This window comes from Canis lupus, chromosome 3 (genome assembly GCF_003254725.2).
Source record: "Canis lupus dingo isolate Sandy chromosome 3, ASM325472v2, whole genome shotgun sequence".
Taxonomy (NCBI): domain Eukaryota; kingdom Metazoa; phylum Chordata; class Mammalia; order Carnivora; family Canidae; genus Canis; species Canis lupus.
In genome coordinates, this window is record NC_064245.1 from 53,119,776 (window position 1) to 53,139,117 (window position 19,342).

At 52.3% G+C, this 19,342-nt stretch overlaps 1 protein-coding gene across 2 annotated transcripts; it reads right to left on the minus strand.

Moving 5' to 3' along the window:
* Positions 1 to 38: 38 nt before the first annotated feature.
* IDH2 (isocitrate dehydrogenase (NADP(+)) 2) lies at positions 39 to 17,389 on the minus strand. 2 transcript variants are annotated; one of them, XM_035714684.2, is made up of 11 exons: positions 17,049 to 17,389; positions 7,057 to 7,148; positions 6,026 to 6,191; positions 4,631 to 4,791; positions 4,405 to 4,548; positions 3,453 to 3,589; positions 3,107 to 3,258; positions 1,166 to 1,278; positions 894 to 991; positions 697 to 789; positions 39 to 379 (listed from the first exon to the last, which is right to left on the minus strand). In XM_035714684.2, the coding sequence occupies exons 1-11, from the start codon at positions 17,065 to 17,067 to the stop codon at positions 295 to 297; spliced, it is 1,260 nt and encodes a 419-aa protein (XP_035570577.2). In that variant the 5' UTR covers positions 17,068 to 17,389; the 3' UTR covers positions 39 to 294. The 2 variants fall into 2 exon arrangements, with proteins under 2 accessions (XP_035570577.2, XP_025294069.1); XM_025438284.3 differs by lacking the exon at positions 17,049 to 17,389 and adding an exon at positions 16,374 to 16,599.
* Positions 17,390 to 19,342: the final 1,953 nt, after the last annotated feature.

Consider the following 19,342-nt stretch of genomic DNA (forward strand, 5'->3'; position numbering starts at 1 on the left):
GGGTGCCTCCCTCCCTCAGCAACAAACACAACAGACAGTTTTGTGAAGAGCTTTTTAGTAGCTAAATATGGCACCATGTGTTCCAAGGGCAATATAAATTACAGTATGCAAAACACACTGAGTGGCTGAGGTAAAACACACTGTTCCCGCCTCACATCACCATGAGGGGAAACACACAGATACTTTTAAAAACATCTTGCTTATAAAAAAAAGTTCCCTACAAAGGCCTGAGAGGGGGCTCACTCGAGGCCCACTGCTAGCTCAGCCCCACCCGCCACCCGCGGCCCGCCCCCACTACTGGCCCAGAGCCTTGTCCAGGTTGTTCTTGATGGTGTCCAGGAAGTCGGAGGTGTTCAGGAAGTGCTCATTCAGCTTCACGCTGCCGAGAGAACACCGTTCGCATGAGGAGCGGCTCCAGCCGGGCCCTCCCAGGGCAGAGCCTGAGCCTGGGCACCTGAGTGGCCGCCCTCCCAGGTCAGAGGCTGCTGAGAGCCCACCACCAAAGGGCCACAGTGAGTTCAGCAGGGGATGGCCAGGCTCGGGGTGCTAGCCTCGGGGATAGGGACCTGTCCAAGCTCGGGCCCTTGGTGGCTAAGCTCACCCTAGAGGGGGCCTCTAAGAGGATCCTCTGGCTTCTTCCCATCCAACCCTGAGGTCCCTAAAGGTCAGTCCCACCCTCTGCCACAGGCCACGCACTTGCTGAGGCCATGGATACAGCCTGCCAGGTCCTTGGTCATGGCTCCACTCTCCACAGTCTGGACACACACTTTTTCCAGGGTCTGCGCAAACCTGCGGCGGGGGGGGGGGGGGGACACAGAGTGAGGCCCCAGCTTACAGCACCAGGACCCAGGATCTGCCCTGGATCAGCTCAGGCCCCCTCCCTCTCCACTCACCTGATGAGGTCCTGGTTCCCATCCAGCTTCCCCCGGTGCTCCAGGCCGCGTGTCCAGGCAAAGATGCTGGCAATGGGGTTCGTGCTGGTAGGCCGGCCCTGGGGGTGGGGGCCACAGGGGCATCAGGAACCAAACCAGCCGACAAGGGGGCACCTGGATGCAGCTGGCCACCCCTAGGCTGACAAACCAGACTCCATCCTCCCAGCCTTCAGCATCACTGGGTTCTGGGCCCCTGGGGTAGATGGGCGTGCGACCACAGTCCCTACACTCACCTTCTGGTGCTCCCGATAATGGCGGGTTACCGTTCCATGAGCAGCCTCAGCCTCGATGGTCTTCCCATCGGGGCAGACCAGCACAGATGTCATCAGGCCAAGGGAGCCAAAGCCTGAAGAGGGGGAAGACCTTCCTTTCAGTGGAGTGTGAGTACCACTCCTCCAACCATGGGTTGAGCCCACCTGCCCTCCTGCTTGTGAGGAGGAGCCTCTCAGCTCTGAGCTGCCTCTCTGCTCATGACCCCCGACTGTGCCTGGGAGGACAGTCACTGTTTTGGGCTTGACTACCCTTGTCGTGGGTCTGCAGAGCCTGGTACAGGGCACGGGGCTATTCACAGATGGCTACACATCAGCCTGTGAACATACATCTGTGTCCCCACCGCCAGGGCCCCAGACCCCAAGCATTCCACCCACCCAGTCTGGCTCATAACCAAACAGCTCATTCAAGCAGAAAGCCCACCACCAGCTACTGCACAACGATCACTTTATCTGCTGCTCTTTTAGGCGACTTTTTGGCGATTTATGATTTATTCCCAAATTTTCCCAAATCCAGATGTCAACTTTTTCTATTGTCAAGGTCTCTTGGGCTTCAAAAGCACCCCACAGCACCAAAAATAAGAACTGTTAAGTCCCCAGATTAGAAAAAGTGAAAAACTTATAAAAAAAATTAGTTGTCCAAGGGGCATCTGGGTGGCTCAGTGAAGCATCTGCCTCTGGCATAGGTCATGATCTCAGGGTCCTGGGATTGTGTCCTGAGTCAGGTTCCCAGACCAGCAGGGAGTCTGCATCTCCCTCTCCATCTACTCATCCCCCCTCTCCCTACCCCACTTATATTCTCTCTCTCAAATAAATAAATAAAATCTTAAGAAGAAAAGAAAATTAGTTTTCTAAAATGCCTGCAGCTGGGGCATGGGAAAGGGGTCCCTTCTCTATGTTTACTAGACTCTCATACCCACCAATTCCTTATATACTTTAAGGTAATTATCATGTCTTTCTCTTGTCTGCTATGGCTTTTCATCCTTCCATCCTAGACAGGAATTGTTCTAGTAAGAGGATCTACTTACTGAAATAAAGCCAAAGATTTTTGTTTTTATTTTTGCTTTTTTAAAGATTTTACTTATTTATTTATTTATTTATTTATTTATTTATTTATTTATGAGAGAGAGAGAAGCAGAGACACAGGCAGAGGGAGAAGCAGGCTCCCTGCACGGAGCCTGACATGGGACTCGATCCCAGGACTCCAGGATCAGGCCCTGAGCCGAAGGCAGACATTCAACCGCTGAGCCACCCAGGAGTCCCGAACCAAAGGTTTTTATAAAACATTAGGACACTGTATCTTTTCCTCACAACTTTCACTTGGAAAAAGTAGAGTTCACTTTCCTTCTCAGGAGCTAGTTCTTATAGCTACTTCTCTAATGGCCTCATCCATGCTTTCTGCTGTAATCCAATTTGTCTCATAGGATGCTCTAGGGCTTGGGGCTTTGCCACCTTCCCCACTATTATCCTACAACCAACAGATCTACTGGGCAAAATGAATTCTCTGTAATTCAAAAAGCACTCGGTTGTGCTCAATCCCATTTTTCTGCTAGAGCCAAATCTAGCCCAAACCTGGAGCCAGGGTGACTTGGCTCCTTCGTGGACAGCAGCAACCTCAAAGCTGACACACCTCACCCTTTAGGACCTGAATTCCTATGTTCTCCTTTCTCTGGAAAAGTAGCCTTAGTAATACACCAGTCCAAACCAAATTTGCGATCCTTCCTCCCTTCTATTCCAGGGAGCTCCTGCCCCCTGCTGTCCACGGGGAACCGGAACCTCTCAATGAGCTAGTGAGCCCCAGTCCTACTGCCTCACTAAAGAGGTTTTCTCTGAAAAGGGTCTGAAAATCGCCCAGCCAGAGAAAATCAACAATCGACCCCCTGGGGAACAGCACTCCCAGCATACCCTGGGCCAGGATGTCCGACTGCACATCCCCATCGTAGTTCTTGCAGGCCCACACAAAGCCACCTGAAGACTTGAGGACCTGAGCCACCATGTCGTCAATGAGCCGGTGCTCATACCAGATCTTATTCTTGTCAAAGTCGGTCTTGTAGTGCCTGGAAGCAAAAGGGCCTGATGTGGGGAGAGGGCAGGAAGCTAACAAGTTGGGGATCTCTCCCTGAGCTCAGAGCTGAGCTGAATTCACTGGGACAGCAGCCACCCTGTAGGATGGGGATTGAGGGGGTTGCTTAGTGTATTCCATAGAAAGGGTGTGGGATCCTTAGAGAGCAATAAAGGGAGAGGCTGTTACTTCTCAAAGATCTCTTGGAAGATGTCCTTGAAGCGCCCGTCATAGGCTTTCAGAATGGTGTTCTTCGTGCTCATGTACAGGGGCCACTTCTTTTGGATGGCATACTGGAAACAGCTGTGCGCAAAACCCGAGATGGACTGTAGGGAGAGAGAGAGGCCCCTGGCATGGTACCCAGTCTGGGCACTGCCCACCCTTCCTGGTCCCCAGGGTCAGGACCGGGGCCCCAGGAATGGCATCCTCTCCCTCCAGATGTACGACCTGCTCTGACAGCCTGGGTGAACCCACCACCCTGGAGGGAGCATCCGCTGTGTCTGCTGGCCTAGTATCCCCCTCTCAACTTCTGGGAGGAAGCAGCCCCTGAATTTTGCCCCTCCTCTCCCCTGATTCCCCCAGCCCACCAACCCATCTCTATAGAGTTGACCGTGTGTCCCGGTGGAGCCTATCTGGGACCTCCATGATTGGCTCAGAGATGGTCTCATGACCCAGGCCTGGCACTTTTTGCTGGAACCATGAACAAAAAGGGCACTTTCCTGATAGGGAAACCAAGCTGGCCGGGGATAAGCCCAGAGCTACTGATGGCCACTTCCTCAGAACCCAAGAATGAAGCCAACCACAGAAGAAATGAAAACCAAGAGCTGGAGAAAGGGAAAAAAGAATGCTTATCCGGTTTGTTTAAGCCAAGCATCCTGACAACTAACTCAGTCCCAAAGGCATGTTGGGAGAATGAGCACAGGAAGTTGGAGAGCAGGGGCGTCTGGCTGAGCAGGGGTCTTAGAGCCCCACTCCATACCGGGCACACCATGGGTCCCCCTGAACGCATCTCGGAGGCATTGGCTCACAGGCCTCAGACCTTTCCAGGCCCTGGGCGCGGGAGGAGTCAGAGTCAGCAGTTCCAGGTGGCCTGAAGGGAGGCAGGGCCCAGCGAGGAGGGACTCGGGAGCCACAGCCTTACCTCGTCGGTGTTGTACATGCCCATCCCCACGCCGCCGCCGGGGAAGTTGTACACCTCCCACTCCTTAGCACCGCTGCCATCCTTTGGGGAGAAAATGATCTTGAACGTGCCAGCTCGGTCCACCACGAAGTCTGTGGCCTTGTACTACAGAGATGAGAGTGCAGCTCAGGCCAGGGGTCCAGTGAGGGTCCCAGGCCAGTGAGAGCCAACTCCCGCCGTGGCCCACCTGGTCACCATGGGCGTGTCTGCCAATGGTGATGGGCTTGGTCCAGCCGGGGACGAGGCGTGGGATGTTTTTGCAGATGATGGGTTCCCGGAAGACGGTCCCCCCAAGGATGTTCCGGATGGTTCCATTGGGACTCTTCCACATCTTTTTCAACTTGAACTCTACGAGGACAGAGATGGAGCGGCCCCGCTGCAGCCCCCACCTTCCAACCAAAATGTGAACCCTAAGCAAGAATGCAGCCTGATGGGAGCCTGCAAATCATCCTGGGGAATGCCTAGAATATGAAGGAGTGGGCCATGGGATTAGATTCCTTGGCTGCAAGGTCCACCACCTCCAACTGTGAGTTTTATGCAAATGGCTTAACCTGAGCTATAAAATGAAATTATTGATAAGATACCTAGCCTTTGGGTTGCTGTGAGGATTAAATGAACTCGTATGTAAAGTGGCTAGCACAGCACCTGGCAAAGAAGTGCTCTATCAGCTGCCATTATTCCCACATCACGCTCGGTCTGACGGGACTCTGGCAGCACGCTGCCACTCTGCAGACCTTCTTCTGTTCTTGCCACGGTACTGCCACGAACCTTGGGGTCCAGCCCACATTGCTAAGACTGTGACTCTCTATTTCCTTGTCCACAAAATAAGAATATATAAATCCCAGGGCTCAGGAGAAATAAGAACTGCAAAAAGAGCCTCACACTAAAATGATTCCAATACCACCCGAAAGATGGGAGGAGCTCTGGAGCATTTGGAAATGTGCCTTGAATGCCTCCTTCTAGCTTCCTCACACTGTAGCAAGTAGCAAGAGAGAAAGAGCTCTGCAAACCCCTAAACCACCCTTTCTCAAATTTTCCAAACCTGGCCCCTTTATCCACACGCTGGTGCCATTATTTCCTGGAACCGTGAAAAGTGGTCCCCAGAACCAGGGACCAGCAGCCAGTCCAAGCCTGGTGAGGGCAGCTGAGACCTTTCCACAGCCACAGGGGCAAGGGGCAGAGCTGCAATGCCAAGATGATGGCGAGACATGAGCAATGCTCCCCAGAGCCCCCTGAGGCTCTCGAGCCTGATAAACAGCACTCTGCTGGACAGAGGTGGCACCAAGGCTCTCGTAAACCTGCCTGCTGAACAATCCAGGAGGCCAGAGGGGCAGGCTGCCAAAGCAGCTCTCCTTACTGTGCCGGCATCAGCATGAGCATCCTCCTCACTGTCACCAAAGACACCTACACTGGCCAGAGCCACATAGCACAGCAGAAAGCCCACGGGCCTGGGAACACCACCCCACCCAGCCTCATCTGCAAGAACCTCAAGGGCTCCCCTGCCTCCCAGGCAATCACAGGGAGACTGGGTTCATGGCTCAGCCCCCACGGCCCTGGCCCACCCACCTCCGCCCCCTCACACCTTCCACTCGGGCTTCATCGGGGGTGATGGTGGCACATTTGACAGCCACACTGTACTTCTGGGTGGCCAACGCGGAGTCTATGGTGACCTGGTCGTTGGTCTGGTCACGGTTTGGAAGTCCCAGGTCGAAATACTTGAGCTGGACGTCCACGTGGGGTAGGATGAGCTAGAGACAGATGACCAGGACAAGGTATCAGCCCAGATGTCTGTGACCGAGGGGCATGCATGGGCGAAAGCAGAGGACACCCACTTGGGGCAAGGATGACAGAAGGCCAGTGGAGCAAGGGGACAGCATGGCAGAGGGATGAGATCAGCCATTCCTCAGTGGGGCCAGGTGAGAGCTGTCAGGATGCCAGGGTTCTCGGGAGAGACCAGGCCGCAGCCTCTGGAAGGGCTCTGCTCCCAGCATGGACAGCAGTGGCCCAACTCAGCTGAACCCCAACTCCAAGTATCTCTGTATTTCTCTGTACAGTGGGTTCCCTGTTCCTCCCCAATGGGAAGTAGCAATTCTCAACCTTCTTGTGAATACACACACAATATGGGCTCTCCCAGGCAGATCCACACCACAGCAACTTTGGAGAAGCCAAGTAGCCATGCTGGAAGCCAACACCATGATAGCTCAGACACATACATCCCTGTCCGATGAGCACTGCAGCCATAATCTGGGTAGCAGCCCCGAACCCCAAGGATAGGTTAATAACTCTATGCATGCTGCCCGGCACACCAGCCCCTGTCTCCTTCCAGAAAGCACATCAGAACATGGGGTATCAAAAGGCCACGATGCAGGGTAGGCCTTGAATGCACACACACTCTGTAAAACATGTGGGCTCTGGCACCAGCACAGGACACACTGCTGAGGACGGACCCCTGCCCGATATTGTGAAAACCATGCATGGTCTGGACATGACAGCAAGGTGGATGGAAGGACAGCAACAGGGCTGCTGCCGCCCACCAGGGCAGCTGGTGACCCTGGGACCTGACTTGGGGCACAGGGAGCTGTGCAGAGAGCTGCCCACTCTGGGAGGAACTACCTTCTCCTTGATGAACTGCCAGATGATCCTGGTCATCTCATCGCCGTCCATCTCCACCACCGGCTTTGCCACCTTAATCCTCTTGTCGGCATCTAGGACCGGGCACACGCAGTGCGTCACACCTCTGGGGAGGGCCGCGGTGGCGGGGGGCGGGGGATTGGCTCGCCCCACCAGCCAGACCTGCCCTTCACCCAGGAGGGAGCATTGTCAAGGGGCCCAGTTACCCACGTGCCCTCCCTCTCCCCCTCAGCAGGAGCAGCTCCTGGGCCACCTGGGGGACCTGGACCACCCCACTGAGGACGGGCAGCTAGGACCAGCCAGAGAGATGCCAGCCTGGACAATCAGATCCTCTCCCTTGGAATCTGAAGGCAGAGGAGACCAACTCAGAGACAAAGAGCCAGCTGGGGCCACCCTGTCCAACAGCAAGTCAGGAAGCGGACGCCTACAAGCTGCTGCCACTCCGTCCCCAGGGCAGCCAGCAGCCCCTGTGGCCCAATCCCTGCAGCTCTATGAGCTATCCCACATCCTTTCTGTAACCTCCTCTCAAAGTCACCCAGTTACTAACCTTGTAACAGGAGCCGGACTAAAGCTAAGTGAGGACAGAAACTGTATTGGCACCTCCTGTGTGCCTGATGGCATACACACGCCCTTTACGTGATTCCTTTTAGGTCTCAAACTGCTCCCAAAACGGTATATGGTTATCTCCCCCTTTAAATGTGATACAACTGAGACTCTCAGAGTTTCCCAGCTTACTGCCAAAGGTTACACCGCCTGAAGACAACACATCTTCCACCTTTCTCAATGGGAAGCATAGGCTTAGGACATCGGAATGGAACTCAGAACCCTGGATCCGAGCTGGCTCAAGGTGGCCTGTCGCACAGAGAAGCACTAAAGGTCCGGGGAGATGGTGGAGGACAAGAGGAACCAGGGGAGGCTCTCCAAGGAAAGTCTGACTCATGAGAAAAACCAACAGTCTGGGAAGTGAGGTCCAAAGAAAACACAAGAAAATGGCTCATCCAGTTAAATCAGTGCAGGCTACTTGGAGTAGACAGAGGTACCTGAGCACCAGCACGTTCCTCTACCCACAGCCAGGAAGAAGCAGTGACTAAGTAGGGCGACCAGATCTGTGTCAAACCTACCACTGGGCTTCCATCACCAGAAGGCTCACTCACTGCTGAAACCCAGGCAAGAGGACAGCTGAGAGTGGGGCTCTGTCCCCAGTGGAGTCTCCTCAGCCCTCACTTAGGGCCCATTAACTTTTATGTCACACACAATCCTTACGAATATAGTTCCGGGTCTTCCACCTCACCAGAGATTAGAGCAAGTCCAAAGAGGGGACCAGGATGTACACTTAAATGGTCAGAAGAAGTGACCACTGCCGGGTAGACAGCAAGGGACAGAAGTCTATGAAAAGCAGGCCCTCAAACTAAAAAAAGCATTGCCACCTACGCACATTTAAAACAGAAGTGACCAAAACCCAACAACTCCAAACATATAACTGTCCCACAATACACACCACAACCATGACTCATGCTGGCATCCCCAACCCACAGAGAAAAAGGTGAATTATGTGCAGCAAAATGACTCACTTTCCAAAGATGTGCACAGATTTTTTAATCTAAAAATAATCTCCCAAAGATATGCAAACAGATTTTTTTTTTAATCGAAAAAGATTTTTAGAGATTATTTAGGAAGAAAAATGAGACCCAGGGAGTGTGGCTTATGTCAGAAGTCAGGATAGATCCCAGGTTTCTAGCTCAAGCATAGCCTCTGGATACCCTCATGGGTCACATGTAGAGAAGCAGAAAGCAAACACACACTCCAAACATTCCATTCCCTAGAGAACAAGGTGGATGCAGCTGGCACTGCTCTACCACCCTTTCCAGGACGCGAAGGGGCCTTTGGACCCAAGCTACAAAATTTCTTCACCTTTCCTGGCTGAAAGCTTGAGAGGGCCTCGGGACCTCAGAAAGTCTACTGGGCTGTTGCAGAGCTAGCTCAGCTTTTAAGAGCGCTTCTCCTGAATTAAAGTCATGAGAGCTAATCAAGGTGTTATTTTAATTGTACTGAATCTGCCATAATCATAATCCCTAAGGAGAAGTCATCTGGGGCTAATCCTAAAGGTTTCAGCCTCACTTGGGTCTGCTCAATTTTTGGACTTCCGACACCAGACACCTGTATGGGGAACTCAATGTCAAGATCACAGCAGGCAGCCCTCCCTGCTGTGCCTGCAGGTGTCAAACCCTCAGAGAACACAGGCCCACTTATTTACAACCAGGTGCTAAGCACCTCTTCCTGAAACACTGAGAAAAACATAACAGTGCCTGGCCTCAAGGAGTGTGAGTAAGGGTAAATCTATGATGGAGAGAGACCAAGCAGCTGCTCTGTCATCAGAGTCAGGAGTACAGCCACCCTGAAGGAGCACTTCCCAGAGCTGGGGGCAACCACGGGAGCTAAAGCAGCATAGACTTGGGGCACTGGCTCACTCAGTCAGTATAGCATGCAACTCCAGATCTCAAGGTCATGAGTTCAAGCCCCACACTGGGCACGGAGCAGACTTAATAAAATAAAAATTATAAACAACTACAAAAATAAAGAAACTAAATATTATTAATTGGTGACTAAGATTTTAAAAGGTAATTTCAACAACAATAACAACAAATAGCCAGTTAATAAATGGGCCAAGGACTTAAATGGATATTTCTTCAAAAATGACATGTAAATGGCCAATAAGCATATGAAAATCACCCCACAGCACTAATCACTAGGGAAATGCAAATCAAAACCACAATGAAATACCACCTCACACCTATTAGGATGGCTACTATCAAAAACAAAACAAAAAACCCAAAACAGAAAACAACAGGTGTTGGTGAGGATGTGGTGAAACTGGAACCCTTGTATACAGCTGGTAAGAACGTACAATGTTGCAGCCACTATGGAAAACAGTATGATGGTTCCTCAAAAAATTAAAGATAGAGGGCAGTCCAGGTGGCTCAGCGGTTTAGCGCCTGCCTTCAGCCCAGGGCATGATCCTGGAAGACCCCACGTCAGGCTCCCTGCATGGAGCCTGCTTTTCCTTCTGCCTGTGTCTCTGCCTCTCTCTGTGTGTCTCTCGAGTAAATAAATAAAATCTTTAAAAAAAAAAAATTAAAGATAGAATTGCCATATTGTCCAGGGCACCTGGATGGCTCAGTCAGTTAAGCATTCAACTCTTGATTTTGGCTCAGGTCATGATCTCAGTGTTGAGATGGGGTTGGGGCTCGGGCTCTGCTCTGGGGGGACAGCCTACTTGGGATTCTCTCTCTCTCTTTCCCTCTGCCCTTCCCCTATAAAAAAAAGTGGGGGGGAGGGAGAATTGCCACCTTGCCAGCAATCCCACTTCTAGATATGTATCCAAAATAATTAAAAGCAGGGTCTCAAAGACATATGTGTACACTCATGTCCATAGCAGAATTATTCACACACTGGGACACCTGGGTGGCTCAGCGATTGAGCGTCTGCCTTCGGCTCAGGTCACGATCCTGGAGTTTCAGGATCAAGTCCCACATCAGGTCCCTGTGGGGAGCCTGTTTCTTCCTCTGCCTATGTCTCTGCCTCTCTCTGTGTCTCTCGTGAATAAATAAATGAAATTTTTAAAAAAAAGGAATTATTCACATAGCCAAGAAGTGGGAGCAACTCAAATATCACCAAGGAACGAATGGATGAATGAAATGTGGTATGAGCCTTCGAGAGGACACTGGAAACTAATGCAGGAAGGTTAAGAAAAACGTCCCTACAAAAGATTAAATGATGTTCATAATTCCAAGTTTCTCTAAGACTGGGCTCCCCAGCACTCAAATGTGAATGTACTTGCTTGGAAACTAAAAAAGGAAGTGCTGCCGCCGTCAGTGACAGCAATGGATCCAGACCTACCTCCATATCTCTTGCTGCTCAAGTTCTTTTGTTTCAAATCCCATAAAGCCAGTTTCCCCTTGGATGGCCAGTGGAGTTATGATGTGGTATACTTACATAGACAGCATTTCCACATTTCCCAAACACTCTCAAACCATTTCTGGGAGGTAACTCTTTTTTTCCCCCCCTTTTTAAGACTTTATTCATTTATTCACGAGAGACACACAGAAAGCGGCAGAATTATAGGCAGAGGGAGAAGCAGGTTCCCTGCGGGGAGCCCAATGCAAGACTCATCCCATCCCAGGACCCCGGGATCACGACCTGAGCCAAAGGCAGATGCTCAACCAGATACCCAGGTACCTCTAGAAGGTTACTCTTATAATAAATTAGAAGCAGTAATAACTATGCAAGGAATTAATAACCATATACTGCCTAAGCTTCTCACAATCCCTGTACCTTACCCAGAAGGTCAATTAAATTTTAAACTCTTTTTTTTTTAAATGGGTATCTCAAGAATGGAATATTCAGTCCTAAAAATTAAGAGAATGCTGACATAAGCTGCAACAGGGATAAACCTGCAGGACAGGGGATCCCTGGGTGGCTCAGCGGTTTAGCGCCTGCCTTTGGCCCAGGGCGCGATCCTGGAGTCCCGGGATCGAGTCCCACGTCGGGCTCCCAGGCATGGAACCTGCTTCTCCCTCCTCCTGTGTCTCTGCCTCTCTCTCTCTCTTTCTCTATCATAAATAAATAAATAAATCTTTAAAAAAAAAAAACAAACCTGCAGGACATTAGGAGTACTGAAATAAGCTAGTCACAAAAAGAAAAATACTGCCTGCTTCTACTTACAAGAGGTACCTAGAGGAGTCAAATTCATAGAAACAGAAAGTAGAACGGTTGGTTGGTCGTTGCCAGGAGCTGTGGGGGAGGAGGGTGTGGGGAACTGTTGTTTAATGGGCACAGAGTTTCAGTTTTGCAAGACGATAAATCTCTGGGGATTGGTCTCTCTGGGGATTGGTCGTTCGACAACGTGAAAGTATTAATGCTACTGAACTTCATACTTAAAAATGGCTAACATGGAAATTTTTGTTACGCAGTTTTGCCACGATGCAAAATAAGAAAAATTTTTAGTTTTTATTAGTTTTTTTTTAAGATTTATTTATTTATTTATTTATTTATTTATTTATTTATTTATAGAGACACAGAGAGAGAGAGAGAGGCAGAGACACAGGCAGAGGGAGAAGCAGGCTCCATGCAACAAGCTTGATGTGGGACTTGATCCCGGGTCTCCAGGATCACACCCCGGGCTGCAGGCGGCGCTAAACCGCTGAGCCACTGGGGCTGCCCAATTTTTAGTCTTTAAAAATCTAAACCAGTGGGGAAAAACACACAAAAACAAAAAAAAAGAAAAAAGAAAAAAAGAAACACACACACACAACAACAACAACCCAGAGGAGATTTTACGTAAAAATACAGTCTCTTCTTTGAAGGGTGAGTTGCTTCTACCACACTGAGATGGTGTTCACTCATGGCAAGGATGGGCGGCACTAGAGACAGCTTCTTGATTCCAGGCCTATCCTGTACCCTCCAGAGGACATAAGCTCCAAGGCATCAGAGTAGGAAATGTTGTGTGTTCAGCCGATATGGTAGGGACGCCCCCATCGTCTGCCCCTCTCTGGGTGACAAGTGATGACAAGCAATCTGAAATCCAATGAAAAGGGCACGGACCTCCCTGAAAGCTTTGAAGGAACAGCCACCATATTAAATCTTCGGAAGACACGTTGCACACTGTCCTGGCCAGAGTGTGGGATGGAATCACACCAGTCACAGTAGGCCAACTCTCCTCACCATCTGGTCTGCTAGCACCCAACACCAAGGAAGGATTTTTTTTTTAATTTATTTTTTATTGGTGTTCAATTTACTAACATACAGAATAACCCCCAGTGCCCGTCACCCATTCACTCCCACCCCCCGCCCTTCTCCCCTTCTACCACCCCTAGTTCGTTTCCCAGAGTTAGCAGTCTTTACGTTCTGTCTCCCTTTCTGATATTTCCCACACATTTCTTCTCCCTTCCCTTATATTCCCTTTCACTATTATTTATATTCCCCAAGGAAGGATTTTAAAACCTGTCCCCAGTTTCAGGATCCACCTGCTGCTCCAAACCCAAGGCTAAAGATCCCTCCCAAGAAAGCTACCACCCCCAAGACTAAGTACTTTACCACGTTCTCACTCAGGCTGCTCTCAGCTACCATAGCTGAGCAGCATGTAGGGGGAAGCCCCCAATTCCTGGGAGCTCAAGAAGGCAGGGCAGCAATTCTGGAAGAGGCTCTAGATTTTCCTTGGTGTCAACCTCCACTCCTCCATTTCCTTACAGCCACATCTACACCATCAAAAAATCTTAATGGCTCTTCCTTCAAAACACATCCAGAGTCCAGCCACTTCTCACCACCCCCAGCGCAACCAGCCAGGTGCAGGCCACCCTCTTTTGCCAGATTATGACTCCAAGCCTCCTACCAAAACTCTGAAGCCAAAGTGTACCTGTTAAATCTAAATCAGGCCAAGACACTCTTCTCAAACCCTCCAAAGGTCAAAGTCCTCAAAAAAGCATGCCCCCCACCTCCCAACCAGCCCGACCAGATCTGTTACTGCCCTCCTCCCTACCCCACCCCCACTCCCCACCCTACTCTGTGCCAGCCTCAGGCACTCCCTCCCCCTCTGCTTCCCTACAAGCAAAAGTGCACTTCTCCACCAGGCCTTGGCACCTGATAACCAAATGACCTGTTTCCTTATTCCATTAGCCCTTCATTCAAGGTCTTTTCTGGCGGCCCCATAAAAACTTCCACACACACCTTCCTGACCAATTTGTTCCCCTTAGTTCGTGTTCTCACACACCACACTAGTCAATTTCTACCTTGTTTTACTGACTGTCCCCACATTAGAATTTAGGCTGCACAGGAGCAGAAATCTTTGCCTCTTATTTCTGGCTCTGTCCCTAGCACCTTGCACAGAGGCTGGCACACAGTAGAGCACCATAGTTGTTGAAGTCACAAATGAATGCCAAGTCAGTCAGTTTGGTCTAGAGTAAGCAGCTACCCTGTCCTCACCTCCTATTGGGATGCAATGTGCCCCCTCCCCTCCTACCTTCTGGGAATGCCACACAGAGACCAGTGAGCTCTCCCCATCAGATTTCACCAGACCAACACAAATGTACATGGGTGGCATGTCTGCCAGGCAATGGGCAAACTGCCCTGGAAAAACTCACAACTTATACTGTGTTAATATGTGCAATCCACTGACATTTTAAACATGCATTTACCTTAATGTAAACTCCAGGGTAGGTCACAGAGCATGGCTTCCAGTAACCAGAGGGCAGTGTCCAGCACCTCACACCCGGAATGCAACCAGCACAAGAGGCTCCAACCTCACATGGAGGATTTGAGGGCCCCAGGCTTTCTCCAAACCTGCTGGACCTAAACATGACCACCCAAAACACCTCTGATGGGGCAGCAGTGGTCTTATCTGATGTGGCCAAAACAAGCGGAGAACACATAATCACCACCCCACGGGTAGGTCTGCAGAACGCTGATCAATCATTAAATAATCTGCCCTAGAATCTAAGAGTGCAGGCAAGTCACCAAGGTCTGAAAAGTGAAGAGGGAGGGTAAGAAAAATCAAGAAGTTCCTAGGTGAGGAACAGAGCTAAGGAGGGCCAGCCAAGATAATTCTCCCAGGGAGTGCCTGAGCAGAGCCCACCCTCACTTTCCCAAAGTCCAGTTTATCAGAACTACCACCAGCAGTCGCTGGAGGCCAGGGAATTGCAAAACTAGAGACGTGGGAATTACCAAGCAGCAAAGACACAGGAGTGTTTTAGCCAAAAAAAATATATTCTTTCTGGTCATCAAGGGGAATGCCAAATATTCTCTCCAGCAGTGTTGCCAGGTAACAAGCTAGCAGAGGCCACAGTTGTAATCTCTTGTCTAACTCAATCAAATACTATGTATTCACCCCATTAATAACCAACCCACCACTTGGGGATTTCTAGAAGGACCTACAACTAAAAACTTTCTTTTTCTTTATCATCGATGCAGGAGAGAAAAAGGGTGAACTGGACAGTGTAACTCTAACTATTTTGCTAAAGGTGGTGCCATATGGGAAACTGTTCTGGGGCCTGTGGGCACTTGGAATCTTGGAGTTGCAGGGTTGGCCACTTAAGAGACACATCCCAGAAGTACAAAAGCAGAAATGTCCCTTTCTCCTTGGCAGGGGAGTGGGGGTGGGGGCCCAAGCTCTGTGCTCCCCACCGCCCACTCTTCCCCAATTCTGGTCAGCTGCTCCCACACTCGTTAAAGATTACCTACCCTACCAGTAATGCCAGGCTGCCTGGGCCCCCCTCCCTCTTCCTCACTGCCCTGGCTCACTCCAAGGGGCCCCAGGCCAGGTCAGGAAAGAGGTTCCCGTGGCAACAGGCAAGAGGCAGGGCCAAGGGGGGTACACTGTCCTGGCCTTTTGTAGCTGGCAATGGAGAGTCACGGGGAAGGCGATGCCCACATGCCACAGGGGGCAGCAGGCATTGGTAATGGAGATTCAGGCTAAATCCTGCTTATTCTCACCTGACTACTGGCTTCTTTCCTAAGCAGGGTGCTGAGGGTACCACAGAAGCACTCAGGCACTATTCAGGAGAGAGGCACCGTGGTGTGGCTGCCCAGGGCCCAGTCTCCCAGGCGGGAGAGTGGGGCGGGCCGAAGAGCAGCGCAGGAGCCGGCTGGCGAGAAAAGGCAGCTCAGGCCAAGGAGAGGACCCGGGATGGAGACTTAAGTGACGGGCTGGGGGGGGGGGGGGGGGGGGCGGGGGGTGTCCAAACAAAAGGGAAAATAAGAAGGACGCTCCTCCAGCTGTCGCGTAAAAGGCTCCTAAAATAGCCGACGAGGGCCTGACAGCGAGGAGGGATTACAGAGCGCCGGGCTGCAAAGGAAGGGGAAGTGGATGCCTCCTCCCCGCCTTTGTCTGAGCCGAGACCGCGCCGCGACCCTCCCTCTCACGGGAACACCGGCCCGGGGCTCCCGCCCCCTCTTCGCTGGCCGGCCCCCCTCCCAGGGCAGGCGGGAGGCCCTCCGGGCCCGGACACCCCCAGCACCCCCTACAGGAGTATCTGGGGGCGCGGAGCAGCCCAGAACCCCGCCCGCGCAGGGCCGCAGCGCCCGCCGCGCCAGGGCCACCAGTTGCCACTGTCCTTCAAGTCCCCACCCGTGCGCCTGGCGCGGCCGGAAGCCCCGGGGTCGGGGAGCGCGTCCCCGTCCCCCCGCTCTTTGCGCGCCAACCCCGCCGTCCCCGGCCCGGCGACGGTCCCGAGCCGCGCTCCCCGGTCCCCGCCCGGGAGGCCGCCACGTCGCGGCGCGCGCGCCCGGATCCTCCTCGTGGCACTCACAGTGGCGCCGCGGCTGCTCCTGCAAGCTGGGACCTGTGGGCGCCGCGGCGGCCCAGGCCGGGCCGGAGCCGGAGCCCGAGGCTCTGCACAGAGACCGTACGACCCGCAGGTAGCCAGCCATCCCGCCGCCGCAGGCCAGCTCCCCGCGCGCCACAGGCAAGACGGCGCCGGCGCTGCTCCCGGCGGCCAGGCTGCGTGCGGCAGAGGCCAGCCCGGCGCCCGGGCGGGGGCGGGGCGGGGCGGGGCGGGGCTGCCGGGGGCCGCCCCCCGATTGGGCCTCGCCCGGAAGGAGGCGGGCCGGGACCCGGACTCCTCGAGCGGCGCCGCAGCAGCGGACCCGCCCCCGCGCCCGTGGCGCGCGCCTCCATTGGCGCGCACGGCCTGCGGCGGGAGGCCTCGCGACGCCCCCACTGCCCCGGACCGGCTGGCGCGGGCGGGAGCTGGGCGCTGGCGGCCGCGGTCGGCGGCCTGAACCCCTCTCTCCGGGATGCCCTATTGAAACCGAGGTGTCAAACCCCAAAGGGAGCAGACCCCCGCGCCCTCCGCGTTGGCTGGATTGAAACTCCTTCGCGTTGACCGAGCGCGGGTTCCGTGTTCTTGGACCGAGAGCACGTCGGCTCTCCTCAGGTTCGCGCTCAGATGCTCCTGTCCCCTCCACGAGTTGTGTAGACTGACCCGGGTCAGGAGCTGACATCTCTTCTCCTCTGCTTCTCGCCCGAAATTCAAGCCGCTACTCCTCGAAGTCATTCAGCCTGGCCAGAGTCTGTGTTCTCCCGTCCGCAATGGGGATTGTAATGGTAACAGGGCTGCCAGGAGAGGTGGGTGACATAACGTAAGTAAGAGGCTTGCGGCACACCCCGCGCTGGACTGTTGTAGTTGATGCTTATCACGATCCAGATGCGTCCTCAAGCGGCTTGCACCGAGTGAGCTCGGGATCCACCCTGGCAAACAGTTCACCATTGCCTGTTTCCATGTGCAACACAATACTGATTGGTTCTGTCATAAGCAGCCAAAGCCTCTTGAAATGAGACACCAGCTGGGGCTGGGTTTTATTTAGAAAAATCTGACCCTAACCCCCACTTTCCTGGTCACACCAACTCACTCCAAATACTAGCAACCTCTTTTTGCCCTGTGTTCCCAGCTCTCCCCTTGGTTGCCTCACAGTCAACATTGCCAGATGGGGCTGGGCCAGAAAACTGACCTTGAATTATTGACTTCAGTGCTTCCTTCTCCCTTCTTCCCTGTCCCAACCAGGCAGAGCTACTGCTTTGGTTTGGAGATCCAGTAGACTGGATCCAAGGGGAGGTTGCTTTTGGACCACCCCCCAACCCCCCACACACCCCCACAAAGTCTAAGGTCTCAGTCAAGGCCAGCATGATCCCACATGATACCTTTCACTCTGTTCCCAGTCTTGTTCAAAACACAGTTAAAGACCTTGGAAGCCCCTGATATTTGGCTTTATGCCATCCTGGTATTATCAAGCACCTGGGCCCAGTGACCCTACCTCTCAACTAGGAGAATGGGCCCCCTGAGGATCCTTATAGCCCACACAATGAGATTCAGTTATGTATGTCAGCTACCCATACTACCACTTCTGAAATGACCATGAAGAAATTGCTGTCCACTCCAGGGGCTCATCTCTTCCTCTGCATGGTAGACTAGTGTGTCAGACCCCTAGTGAGAGGCAGCCCTGAAGCCTCAGTGTGTTCCAGAGTCCAGCCTTCACCCGCAGAGAGGGATCAGGGTGGGGGCATATGTATCCTTTGCAAACACAGCAGTAGCCCAGGGCAGTTGAGGCAAAGTCTTCAGATTTCTTTTTTTTAAGATTTATTTATTTATTTATTATAGACAAAGAGAGAGAGAGGCAGAGACACAGGAGGAGGAAGAAGCAGGCTCCATGCCCGGAGCCCGACACGGGACTCGATCCCAGGACTCCAGGATCGCACCCTGGGCCAAAGGCAGGCGCTAAACCGCTGAGCCACCCAGGGATCCCCAAAGTCTTTAGATTAAACTGTCTCTCACTCCCTGCCTCCCAGGGCTCCAGTTCCATGCCAGCCTTCCCCATACAGGCCTATCTGGGAAGACAGCTGTTATCATTTGCTCAGAGAGGTTAGGACACTTACTCAGTCACACAGCTGGGAAAGTAGAACTCTAGTTCATACCCATATACCTGGCTCACAGTCTATTGCTCTTTTAAGAAGAAAGAAGATCACAGAGTCTCTATTTATTGCACTTGTTTGGAATTCCTGGTGGTAGTAACTACTGGCCCTGAAAGTCACTTCATAGAAAGATGGTGCTTAGGTTAGGGCACCTGGGTGGCTGGCTGTCAGTTAGGCACCTGCCTTCAGCTCAGATCATGATTCCAGGGTCCTAGGATTGAGCCCCGCATCGGCCTCCTTGCTCTTCAGCTCAAGTCATGATCAAGGAAGGGTCCTGGGATCCTGGGTCAAGCCTTGCATCAGGCTCCCTGCTAGATGGGGAGCCTGCTTCTCCATCTGCTTGGCTTATACTCTCTTTCTCTCTCTCTCAAATAAAAAAATAAATAAAATCTAAAAAAAAGAAAGAAAGAAGAGGTGTTTAAAGGAAAAATGCTCAGATCTTCCAGTTGGAGTCAGCAGAATTGGAAACTCCCACCCTTCCATATTTTTAATTAAACCACAATTAGTTACTGAGACTAGGTCATATACAAGTTCCCTGTGGAGGCACCAAACTCAGTCTCTACCTTTTGGGAGCCAGACACACATCTGTGCAATCACCACAAACCAGGCACAAGAAGAAAGTATCCCAAGAGGAGCTTGGGTGACAACAAGGTACCTGTCAAAGACAAAATTACTTCTGATGGGGGAGACCCTGGTTCATTTAGGGCAGGAAGCCCAACAGGCTGGCTCTTAAGGATATTTATGATCTGGAAAGAGGTTGGACAGGCATTCTGGGACAGGTAAGGGATTGTACTTCACCCAGGTGGACAC

Coding starts and splice junctions, on each gene's coding strand:
- IDH2 (XM_025438284.3), bottom strand. CDS start 16,494: ATGGCTGGCTACCTGCGGGTCGTACGGTCTCTGTGCAGAGCCTCGGGC. Junction 3,259..3,452: donor TTCCAAGAGATCTTTGAGAA/GTAACAGCCTCT, acceptor TTTTGCTTCCAG/GCACTACAAGACCGACTTTG. Junction 1,279..3,106: donor GTCGGACATCCTGGCCCAGG/GTATGCTGGGAG, acceptor CCCCCTCTTCAG/GCTTTGGCTCCCTTGGCCTG.